Below are 12,274 nucleotides of genomic sequence, written 5' to 3'. Positions count from 1 at the left end.
CGCAGCTCAGCTCCAGGTCCAGTTGCCGTTTCTAGTTGTAGGGGACACAGCCCACCATCCCTTGTGGGAGTCGAGGAGTTGAACTGACAACCTTGTGGTTGAGAGCCCACTGGCCCATGTGGGAATCGAACTGGCAGCCTTCGGAGTTAGGAGCATGGATCTCTAACAGCCTGAGCCACCAGGCTGGCCCCCTCACTAATGTTCTTTATAGGAAAAGAAAAATTTTCCTCCTGGTGCAGGATTTAATCCACGATCACACATTGGATTTGTCTTGTCTCTTGAGTCTCCTTTAATCTGGAGCAGTTCCTTACTCTTTGTCTTTCATGACCTTTCCATTTTTCAAGAGTATAGATTATTTAGTACAGTGTCCCTCAGTTGGGATTGTTTTTCATGATTAGTTGCAGTTGTCAAGAGTACCACAAAAGTGACGTGTTCTCAGTGTATCTCAGATATCAAGAGGTACATATCAGTTTGTCTCATAATTGGTAATGTTTTATTTAACTTTGATAACTTGGTTACAGTGTTTTCCTCCACATTTCTCCACTGTAAAATTACTCTTTTTCTTTGCGATTAATAAAGAACTTATGGGGAGATACTTTGAAACTAAGTATTCCATTCCTATTAGCATCTGTTGATACACATATCTGTGTTTGTCAAATCTTTTTTCTAATTTCATTTCTTCTACATTTGTTAGTTGGCATTCTTCTGAGAGGAAGAGTTTTCCCTTTCCCCTCCCATTTATTCTTATTCATGTTTATGTTAGCATGTACTCATGGATTCTTTTGTCCTCTGGGTTATTTATTTTAATGCTCAGATTATCCAAGTTTTGACTAGCTAGTGCCTCTTCAAATTGGCTCCTGTGTCCTTTTGATATGACCTATTCTTTTTGAGCATTTTCTTACTTTGTGGTATGGGAAGATGTCCTTGTACTTTCTCAGCCCCAGCTCTGGGATCATATTAATAGAAACCAAGATCTGGAAGCTGAGTATGCTTATTGCTACTGGGGTGTTATTTCTTCTAGTCTTCCTAGGTGGACGCAGCTAGAAGTTGTGTGTGTACGTGTACATGCATATAAATATCTTTCTATTCCATATTTGTGCTCCCTTTTCAGACAGAAACCTGGATCCTATCCACAATATATTTACTTATTTTGTTCAATCTTACAATACACATTAAGTAATTTCACCATTTCTAACCCATACTAGTAATGAAGTGTATACTTACTAATTAGAGCAAGGTTTGGCAAACTATGGCTAGTGGGCTGGATGCCTGTTATTGCAAATAATTGTATTGCACATAGCCATTCCTATTTGTTTAGATATTGCCTTCGACTATTTTTGGCTGCCTTTTTACTGCAAAAGTACATCAAAGACTACATAGCCTTTAAGCCTAAAATATTTGTTATCTACACTTCTAAGAAAAAGTTTGCTGATTCTTGCATTAGAGTTTAATGTTGCTTTTATAGCCTATTGCTTGCCAGTCTTACATACTAACCATATATTCCAGGCAGACTTATTTTTTCTTTTAGAAGTTTTATAATTTTATGTAAGATTTAAATCCATGATTCATTTTGAGTTTTTCATATAAGGTGTGAGATTTGTCACGGTTCAATTTTTTGCCTATGGATATTCGAAACTCACAAGGAGAAGGATTTCTATTTACCCCTGTTTTTGCCCATTAAACTGTTCTTACCTGAAGTTCCAAGCTTCCTTCTGTTTGGAAAACTTCCTTTAGTCTTTAAGGGTAGGTCTGCTGGCCACAAATTCTGTTTTCCTTTGTCTGAGTATGTTTGATTTTCCCATTCCTTTCTGAAAGGTATTTTCACTAGCTGTAGAACTCAGGATTGACAGTTTTCTTCAGCACCTGGAATACGGTGTTCCGTTTCCTTTTGGCCTCTATGAGAAATCCTCTGTCTTTCAAATCCTCTGTTCCCCTATAGGGAATTTCTCTGTAGCTGCTTTTAAGATGTTTTTCTTTTTCTTAGATTTTAGAAGTTTAATTATAGGTTTTTACAGCTTCTTGGATCTGTAAACTCAATGCCTTTCACCAAACTTGGAAATTTTCATCTATTATTTCTTTGAACATTTTTCAACCCTATGCCCTTTCTCCTCTGCTTTTAGGACTTTGATGGCACAAATATTAGATCTTTTATTATGGTCTTAGGTCTCTGAGGCTATAGATATATAATCTATTTTTCCTTTGTTGTTCAAATAGAGTATTCTATGATTTTTCTATGATTTGTCTTCAGGTTCACTGGTTCTTCCTCTGTCATCTGTAAACCACTGATAAATCCATTCAATGAGATGTTTTATTTCAGTTATTACATTTTTCAGTTTTATAATTTTCATTTGCTTCTTTTTTAAATCTCTTCTATTTCTTTAAGATTTTTTTTTTCCGAGAAGTGTTTTAATTGCTCATTGAAACATTTTTATGGTGGCTGCTTTAAAATCCTTGCCAGATAATTCCACCATCTGAATTATCTCAATGTTGGCACGTGTTATCTTTTCTCATTCAGGTTGCGATTTTTTCACAGTGATTTTTGATCTTGAACATTTTGGTTATTATGTTAGGAGATAGAAAATCCTATTTAAGTCTTCCTTTTTAGCAGACATTCACTCTGTTTTGGTTTAGCATGCAGGTCCTGGACCACTTTTGTGGGCTGTGGTTCCAATAACTATTTAATTTTTATAGCCCCGGCAGTATTATTTGTGGACTACCCATGTGAGAAAAATATGTATTCTGCTTTTAATGGATGAGGTGTTCTAAACATGTCAATTAGGTCAGAACCTCTAAGAAATTACTAAGAGAGGGGTGTTGAAATCTCCAACTATAATTGTAGATTAGTCTATTTCTCTTATCAATTTATCAGTTTTTTGCATGTACATTTAGGGTTGATATCTCAGAGAATTGACCCCTTCCTTTATCATTATGTAATGTCTTTTTTTTAATATCTGACGATCTTCCTTGTTCTGAAGGCTACTTTATGAAATTAATGTAAGTACTTCAGCTTTCCTTTGATTGCTATTTGCATAATGTATCTTTCTCCATTCCTTTACTTTTGGCTTAAGTCTTTATATTTAAGGTGGATTTCTTATAGACAACATATAATTAGGTCTTGCTTTTATATCATATATAACAGTTGTGACTTTTAACTGGTGTGTTTAGAATATTCTCATTTAAAGGATTGATATAGTTGGATTAAAATATACCATTTTGCTGGCTTCTTCCATAGCTTTGAAGGGAATAGTAGGGTAGGAATGAAATGGGAAGGCAACTATGATATACTTTCTCTAAGGCCTAAGCAAGTCATTTGTCTATCTTCCTGGCATTGTCTACACCAGTGTTTCTCAAAGTGTGGTTCAGGGATCCTGTAAAAGAATTAGTCAGGAGTAAGGGCCAGGAATCTAGGTGAGGTTTATGTGTACTGAAGTTTGAGGTCCACTGCCTTTGGCGTTTATTGTCATGGATAGATTTGTGTTGATAGGCTCCAAGCTTACCACTTAAATTTTTTTCTCAATCATTTCCACTTAATCTGTAGTTGAACTTTGGTTTTCAACAGATTTGCTTGCTTACTTGGTTTACTCACATGGTATACCATCTCATATAATAGAGAGTAACTTTTATTTCCCAAAGTTTAATTATGTGGTCCTTTTGATGACTTTCAATGTTATTATTGGGAACCTTACTGAGAGAACGAAGCCAGCAATAAATTTTGAATGTATATTCTAACACATTAGTTTTGTATCAGGTTCATGTTTCTGTGTACTATGTGTGGTATAGGTATAGTTTATCACACACTAATATCACTCCTTTAATTATTAGAAAACTTTATAGTTGACTTTGTCTTATAAGATTATAATTTTTATGATTTATTTTATGTCATAGGCAGGGCAAAACTGCTTAAGAACAGAATGACTGACTGGACAGTAGACTAGAGACTGTAGGAGATGCCCTTAAGTAACATAATCTAGTAGGAGGAATAAAACACATAGGCAGATTTCATTTTAATAAAACGGTATGGTTAATACTCTAAAAGGTATAAAGTAAGGCATTATGTCTGGAGGAGAGCCGAGAAAGGCTTTATGAGAAGACATTTTCAAAGGTAATGGCAGGTGTGATGTCAGTCTACTGTGAAAAGACACAGGCCAAAGCATCTGTTCTCAGTGTGGAAGACTAATGAAGAATGTGGGCTCTGGAGCCAGACTGCCTGGGTTCAAATATGCCATTTTTGAGCTGTGTGATCTTGGGCAAATTATGTGTCCTTTGAGTCTTAATTTTCCATTTTAACAATGTTATTCTCTTTTCCTATAGGAAATCAAAGGATATAATCAGCAAAACAACTTCTCACAATACAAAATTTTGTGCTGATTCTGATGGCTTGTCACAGGAAGTCAGATATTTTAACCAAGAAGGTATACAATTGGTTGAAGAGTCTGCGAAACACTGTGATAAACTCAATAGCAACCTTGAAATAATATCTCAAGAGACTGAACTGAGATGTGAGGCTCTGAACACAAGCACACTTTGTTTTTCTGAACAGTGGGTATCTTGCTTAAATAAAAGGAAAGAGGAAATTCAGAACTTATTGGAGGTAAGAACTTTGTGACTGGAACCTACTTTGGGGAAAATAGTGATAATCAAAAAATTAAATATTCTTGTCTAATTGGTTTCAAAACAAACGACATTTTAAAATATAATGAATGACTTAATCTTTAAGTATAATAATTGGTATGCTTATCCATTATCTTGTTTCGTGTATATGTCTCCTAGAACTCAAAATTATTTAACATTTGTCTGATCTGTTCTGTATCTGTCTTTGGTTTTTGACTTCTTAGTTCCTTCAGTTAAGGGCACTCTGTTTTTTGATACATAATAACTTCCACTTACATATACTTTTTACTTTTCTCCAGAACATTCAAGTCTGTTATTACTTTAAGTGTTTAGGATATTGTTCTGGTTGCTCAAAGGATACCTGATAGGTTTGTGGGTTTGCTTGAACATAACACTTGCATGAACCCTATGTTGGCTTGGTTTTTCTTTCTGTGCAATAACAGGATTTTACTAAAATTCTTAGGAATGAGGTAAAATAATTTAAGTATTTTAAGCTATATAAGCTATGTTCACTGAAAGGAACCAGGGCTAGTGGAGAAATAGCTGATTTTAGGTTTGGCACAGAAAATATACCAGATGAGCCTAGAGATCTTGCCATACCAGAAATGAGGAAGTTATTAAATATTAGTGAGTTTGTATCAAAACGACTTAGGAGCCAATCTGATCAAATGCCGCTGTTTAAAGATGGTATAATTTGAGCATCAAAAAGAATAATTGCTATGACAGATTAAAATACATCAAATATATTAAAACTCACAAATTCATAAAAATTTCACAGATTTCTGGAACATGCTGGCGAAGCAATGCATTATTCTGAAAGCTGGTATATAAAAGGAAATAATTGAGTATCCATCTGTCTTTCTCGAAAGAATTCTATCTTGGTTTAGCAGGGTAATGCATGAAGAAAAAAGTTTGGTGACTACACCCAAAACCACAAGTTAATCTTAACATAAGAGACACAACCAGGCATTCTGTGCTTTTGGTGCCACCTATGAAATATTCTTGCCCAAAAAATTATACTTAATTTAGATCAATCTTTTGGATCTAATTCGTTTGTAGAAAATACAGAGGATAAATGAACATACAAAAATCCAGATTTTGAGATATTCAATAGAGCAAAGACCTGGTTTCTTCAACAACATAAATTTATTTTCAAGGAGAAAAATATGAGGAAGGATAAATTTTTTACATTAAAAGATTGTTAAGACTACAGGGCCTTACGTCCTGGTTTGCCTGGGATAATCCTTGTTTACTACACCCGTTGCACAGGGGTAATTATTATTAACAATGGCCCCTTTCACTGAAAAGTATTCCAGTTTGGATGATAAATTATATAGTCACCTACTTAAGACATATCAACCAAATCTAATGATAAATTCTGAATCAGACACACCAGTTGTGAAAAGCATTTGAAACAAACTGGTGAAATTTGAACACTAATTAGACATTTGATACAAAGAAATCAATGTTAAATTTCTTTGATGTAAGAATGGTCTTTAAAAAGCTCTTAGAAGTGTGTACTGAAGTAAATGGTACAGGATTTGCTTTGAAAGAATCCTGAGGGAAGGAGTAAATGGCCAATATTGTTTGATCTATACCCTAAACGCTGAGTCTCTGTAGTGAATACAAGGGGGTTAATTATACTATTTTCTTTATTTTTGCATGTGTTTAAAACTTTTATTATGGGAAATTTCAAGGTAAGGGGAAATGATATATTGAATAAAGCAGTGACAACTTCGATTTTAATAATGAAAGCTCATTTGCATCATTTACAGGTTGTAAACCAAGGTTGTGAGGCTTCAAGTTCAGAAATTACGGAAAAATTAAGTGGACATAAAGCAGCTAATGAGAACCAGCATAACATTTTTCTTCATCAGATAAATATTGATGAAGAAAAGTTAATGACACAAAATCTACAACTTAATGAAAACATAAAAATTGGTTTGACTAAGCTCGATTGCTTTCTACAACAGGATCTGAAACTGGATATCCCAACAGGTACTTTAAGAGGGAAATATAATTGTTAATATTTTTGATGTTGAATTCAACCTTATACATTGCAGATGTTCAGAAAAACTAGGTCCTGTCATTGCCTAGTTGGAAATTATTACCTCATATAATCAACTCAAATGTGGAAAAATTGGAACCCTAAAACAGTTTTAATGAAGTATTAGATGTCATGATATAGGTGACATATAATCCTAGAAGTTTGGGCATCATAATTCAGCAAAATTTTACAAATATTCAGGAACTGGCTTTGTTAAGAGAGGACGTTTTAAAAACAACTAAAAAGAAAACCAACCAACTATCTATCTAGCACTGTTTGCAAAAGGACATTTCATACCAAAAAATAGTAGAGGAATGTAATTAAATAAATGGCTTAATGCAAAGCTCACCACATTGTACATTTTCTTATGTGTACCTCTCATTTAGTCGTGGGCTGTTAGATTGACGTTTATGAATCACCATTTGGGGAGGTCACCAGTGGCAAATACCAGTGTAAGCTATAATGATTCAGGGAAACCTTGGAACAAGGTATGTAACAAGCTATTTAGCACAGGATGAGTAATTGAGTTATTCACTGGATTGTGGTAGTGGCTGCACACCTTGGAAATTCACTAAAAAAAATCATTGAGTAAATTTTATGGTATGCAAACTGAAAGCTTTTTTAAAATTAATTATAAAAGGAGTTGGTGCTAAAGGATATTTTTATTTTTTCCTCGAGTCTTGTAATAGTTATTTTCAATAAAATTAGGAATATAAATATTAAACAAAAAGGCAAATACCTATGTAAATTATGACAGCATGAGTTCATTATGAAGAAATTTAACTGGTTAATTAGCTGCCACCAAATTTACAGTGAAATGATTATCCCTATCAAAGTGATCATGTTGGGAAAACTGTCCTCTTATTCCAATAATGCCTCTATTTCTCAAAACACTCCTTTTAGAGCCCATACACATCTTTTGTACTTCCTCAGGGATGGAAAATTTCATGTTTTGGGGTAGATTGAATCTTGAAAACAATCGAGTCTATTTAAGATCAGCTGTGAAGTTAGGAAATATTAGTTGTAAGCAATGTATGCCTGACAGGTAACAAGACTGATTCTGATTCTCGTATGGCAATGATTATGTTTTTGGAATGCAAAGATTCATTGGGAAATATAAGTTGTAGCATTAAAAAAATTTCTTATTCCTAACCCACACTTCAATTTTTCCCACTTACATAATGTCCACTAAAGGTACTACACCACAGAGGAAAAATTACTTATACCCATCAACACTGGTGAGAACAGAACCACGTGAACAACTCCTTGATGAGTTGAAAAGTAAACAGCCTGAGCTGTTAATGATGCTGAGCAGTTCAGAATACAACGAAGAAGACACCAGTCAGGTAAAATTTAAAGAATTATAACTCTCCCATAAACTCTTAATAATGTGAAAAAATTTGTTCTTTGCCCTTCAATTCTACCCTGTCTCATTAATGATAGTTATCTGACCCTTAAGCCTGTTTCTTTTAACCTGGCCATTTTATTATTATTAGACTAATGAATAATAATGATATCTGATATTTATATTGTGCTTATTATGTGCCAGACACTGTTCTAAGCACTATATGTAAATACACGTGTGTTTACTCAATTCTCTCCGTAACCCTGTGAGGTGGATGCTGGTACTATACCCATTTTACCGGTGAGGAACCTAAGAATTATATTGTCCCAAGTCACAAGGAGGGAGTTAGAAGTAGAACCTAGACAAGCTCCACAATCTGTGCTCTGGAATATAATATGTAATTATAGGATAGTTGGGAAATTAGAAAGTATCAAAGAAGAAAATAAACTAATCCCATTTTCCTGAGATTTCCACATTTTATTTATTTTTATTTTATTATTTTATTTTATTTATTTATTTATTATTCAACATTTTATTATAGGTACTTTACTTCTCTATATGAAAACATGTGAGGGATTATTTTCAGTATTTTGTAGACTTTCTACCAATTTTGTTGAAGTTGAATTTTTACACAATGGATATTGTGTTATTTTCAGAGAAGAAAACCGCCTTTACTTTTGGGAAGATTTTTTAAGACCTTGGATTTAATCACTCATCCAGCTTCTTATTGTAGGACTCGGATGAAGAAAAGGCAGTTTTGGAACACACAATCGAAGAACCTCTGAGTCAAGAGCCATCTGCAGATACCAGTGTGGATTGTTCATCCAGCGGTGGGATTCCCTTTTTCCAGGTACCTGATTATATCCTATCAGATAGGCCTTCCTCATCTGATATCAGTCAGTCATTTGCTATTCAGTATAAAAGCATTACTCTTGGTAGGTAGAACAGCAGAATATTTTCAGTCATTCTTTTTGGATGGCACATAAACTTTTCTGGTTTATATTATTTACACAAATATGATAATTGATCAAGGGTTTTCTGTAGGATAAGTCAAGGCAGAATTTGACATAATCTCCATCCTCAGTAATATTCAACTATTTATCCCTTTTCTGCTTCCTGCATGCTCAGAATGGATGAGCAGTTGTTTCCATTGGCTTCTCCTTGACATGGAGGTCCTGGAGCTTATCTCTGCCCATAATCAGACTTTAAAGGATTGAGAGACTAAGGGCCTCTCAGGTTATGTTAGTGATTTCTTTAGCCTGAGGGTTTGCTCTCGTTACTATTCCCCCATGTTTCCTGAGCTCCTTGCCTGCCTTGATCTTGTGCAAGTCAATTCTGTGACCTCTCCTACCCCCTTTTAAACACTGTTGGGAGTATGGCACTATAAACTGCCTAGCCTCTTTCCTACTATTTTGGAGACATGAGCCTAGACAGTTTGTCAAGTAAGGCTTTCCTTACCTAAGACACCCATGTCTCCATTGTACAGTGAAGTGCTGCTTCTGATTTGTATGTGCTTGTACCTGTCCTTAACAGGCTTGCAGGGCTTTCCACTGAGGGCTAATTTAAGCTGTTAAAACTTCTAGCTCAGAGTCTATTAAATTCCTCTCTGTCTGCCTCAAAGCAATCTTATCCCAAAATTCTTCCTACCTTTTACTTTATTCATTGTTATTAGAGAACTCTTCTATATATTTCTTTCCAGTTTTTAACCTCCTCTTCTATCTTATAAAGTTAAGAAAAGGAAGCGAGGTAAGAGAAACTTAGTGACAACTTAATCACTGGTTGGAAATCCTCTCATTGTTACTGTTCAAGGCATTTTGAAGGCCTGCCTTAGTTATGGCAAAGACGTCCCTAAAGAACCAGAAAAGATTTGGGATAGGATTTCAAACTTTCAGCTGAAGTTCGGAAATTATTTTTTCCCTGATAGCAGTCTGATGTGGGGGTGTTTCCTGGGTTTAAAACTAAAGTAGGCTTAAGATTTTTCTCAGCATTGATGACTGGTTCTACAGTGAATGTCATCTGTCTTTTAAAGCTCTCGATGGGTAAGTATGAGGATTTTGATGAGATATAATTTCCAAATGAGAAATATGAAATGAGTTTAAATAAAAGATAAAATACAGTTTTTTAAAAAAGTGTCTTGAGGTAGCCTATATAGCAGATTCTCTGCTTAAAATAGAATTGCCTTTCTTGCATGATAGCAAATCTTTTCTTCCCTACAGCAGGATTTCTTCACAGCAGCACTATTGACATTTTGAGCTGGATCACCCTTTGTTGTGGTGTCCTGCGTATTATATAATGTTTAGCAGCATCCCTAGTTTCAACCCAGTAGAAGCCAGTAGCACCCCATAGTTTTAACAACCAAAAATGTCTCCAAGCATTATGAAATATCCGCTGGGGGAGGGGGTAAAGTTGCTGTCTGTTAAGACTGCCCTACAGTCAAGTCTGTAATTATTCCTTGGAATAGCATAGAGAAAATTAATATTTCTTAATATTTTATTAATATTATATGTACTCTAATAGTATATAATATATTATAAATTATACTATTATATGTAACATATTACATATTTATTACAGTATATATTTATTTATATTTATTAATATTTCACCCCACTCCTTCTATTGGTGGTAAAATGAAGCAGGCATTCATTTCTACTGGTCCAACAAATTGTGGACTCAAATTTGTGCTGAGCCTTTCCAGTTTTGCACACTTAATTTATTTCCTATAATCCAGAGAATTTTGAAAATAAGAGTATAGCTAGTATGTATCAAATGTTACTTTATATTGACTTTTAATTTCTCTCCTTAAATCCACAGCATAAAAAATCACATGGAAAAGACAAAGAAAACAGAGGCATTAATCCAGTGGAGAGGTCTAAAGTGGAAGAAACTACAGAGCAATCTGTTACAAAGAGCAGATTACCTCTACGAGCCCAGATAAATCTTTAGTTAACTTGAGGGTTGGTAATTTTATTTTTAAGAAAAATGAAAAATAAAACCTGTGACCCCAGAACGTGAGCCTTCTCTGTAGATTAAAAACAAATAGAAAAAAATATCAAGGCAGTACTGTAAATTGAGTTGAATTAAATATTTCTATCCATTTTTTCTGTCATCTCTGTAGTTTACTGAATATTAAATTGAGTTTCTTTGGGGATTTGCATTGAGTAAATAGGTATTTCTAGCTTTTGATATAAAATAGTTCTTTCATAACAAGTGAAAATTGTCTCATCTATTACTAACCAGCAAATACATAGAAGCTGCACTATTCTTCTAGGCTTGAATTTATCTAGGTAAATATAACCAAAGCTTAGTCTTGGGAAGGACCATCTCCTTTTTCTTGCTATGACTGAATTATGTCTAGTTGCTTGCCTCCTTCCCTAAACTTTTCCATTCTGCCTTCTCAGCTCACATTCTCCCTTTTTATTTGTCAACAAACCATTTGTAGAGCTACAAAATGATATCCATTCTTACTGAGATAGCCAGAATTTTACCAGATGTCTTTAATACTTTTCTATAGTTATCTCTAAAATTACTGTCAACAATAAACATAACCGTAGAAGTTCCTTTCACTATTTTTAATTTGTTTCCCCATAGATGTGAAAGCATTTCATTCTTTTATGAGGACACACATGAGCCCCTACAGGGTCCAGAATATAGATTGAGGTTATGGGAGAATTACCTCTGATTAATGGCTATGTGACTCTGTTTTGAGGCCTGTGTCTTGTGCAGTGGTTTAAGGGCTTTTTGAAGCTAATAATTATGACTATAATTTGTATTCTTTTTTTTTTTTTACTTGATGAAACCTTTTGTTATTCTTTGTATATAATAAAATATGTATATGTATATTTTTTTCTATTGAAATCTTAACCTTTAGAAGGGCTCTTACAATTTTAATCTGGCAACCAGATTTGTGGAAGTTGAGACGTTCCAGCATGAAGAACCAGAACACTTAGAAGGAATACAATACCCATTACCGTGATTTGCGTTTGTGGTTTCAGTTACCCACAGTTAAACACCATCCAAAAATATTAAATGGAAAACTCGAGAAATAAACAATTTATAAGTTTTAAATTGCATGCTGTTCTGAGAAGCATGGTGAAATCTTGCGCCGTCCTAGTCTGTCCCACCTGGGATATGAATCATCCCTTTGTCCAGCATATCCATCGTATATACGCTACTGGCCTGTTAGTCTCCATATCAGATTGACTATCTCATTATAGCAGTGCTTGTGTTCAAATAACCCTTATTTTATTTAATGGCCCCAAAATGCAAGA

At 34.4% G+C, this 12,274-nt stretch overlaps 1 protein-coding gene across 1 annotated transcript in view; it reads left to right on the top strand.

Moving 5' to 3' along the window:
* Window positions 1-11,100, top strand: part of KIF11 (kinesin family member 11) — a 36,569-nt gene extending 25,469 nt beyond the window's left edge. The window contains exons 18-22 of the mRNA XM_074339384.2: window positions 4,312-4,591; window positions 6,387-6,609; window positions 7,853-8,004; window positions 8,737-8,853; window positions 10,818-11,100. Coding sequence (XP_074195485.2) covers window positions 4,312-4,591; window positions 6,387-6,609; window positions 7,853-8,004; window positions 8,737-8,853; window positions 10,818-10,949 — 904 coding nt within the window. The 3' untranslated portion in view covers window positions 10,950-11,100. The remainder of the gene's footprint in view (window positions 1-4,311; window positions 4,592-6,386; window positions 6,610-7,852; window positions 8,005-8,736; window positions 8,854-10,817) is intronic.
* Window positions 11,101-12,274: the final 1,174 nt, after the last annotated feature.

The sequence above is a fragment of the Rhinolophus sinicus genome, chromosome 15 (genome assembly GCF_057876585.1).
Source record: "Rhinolophus sinicus isolate RSI-liver-muscle chromosome 15, RSI-T2T, whole genome shotgun sequence".
Classification (NCBI taxonomy): Eukaryota; Metazoa; Chordata; class Mammalia; order Chiroptera; family Rhinolophidae; genus Rhinolophus; species Rhinolophus sinicus.
The sequence above is the reverse complement of the archived record's forward strand: the minus strand, read 5'-3'. Positions and strand labels throughout refer to the sequence as shown.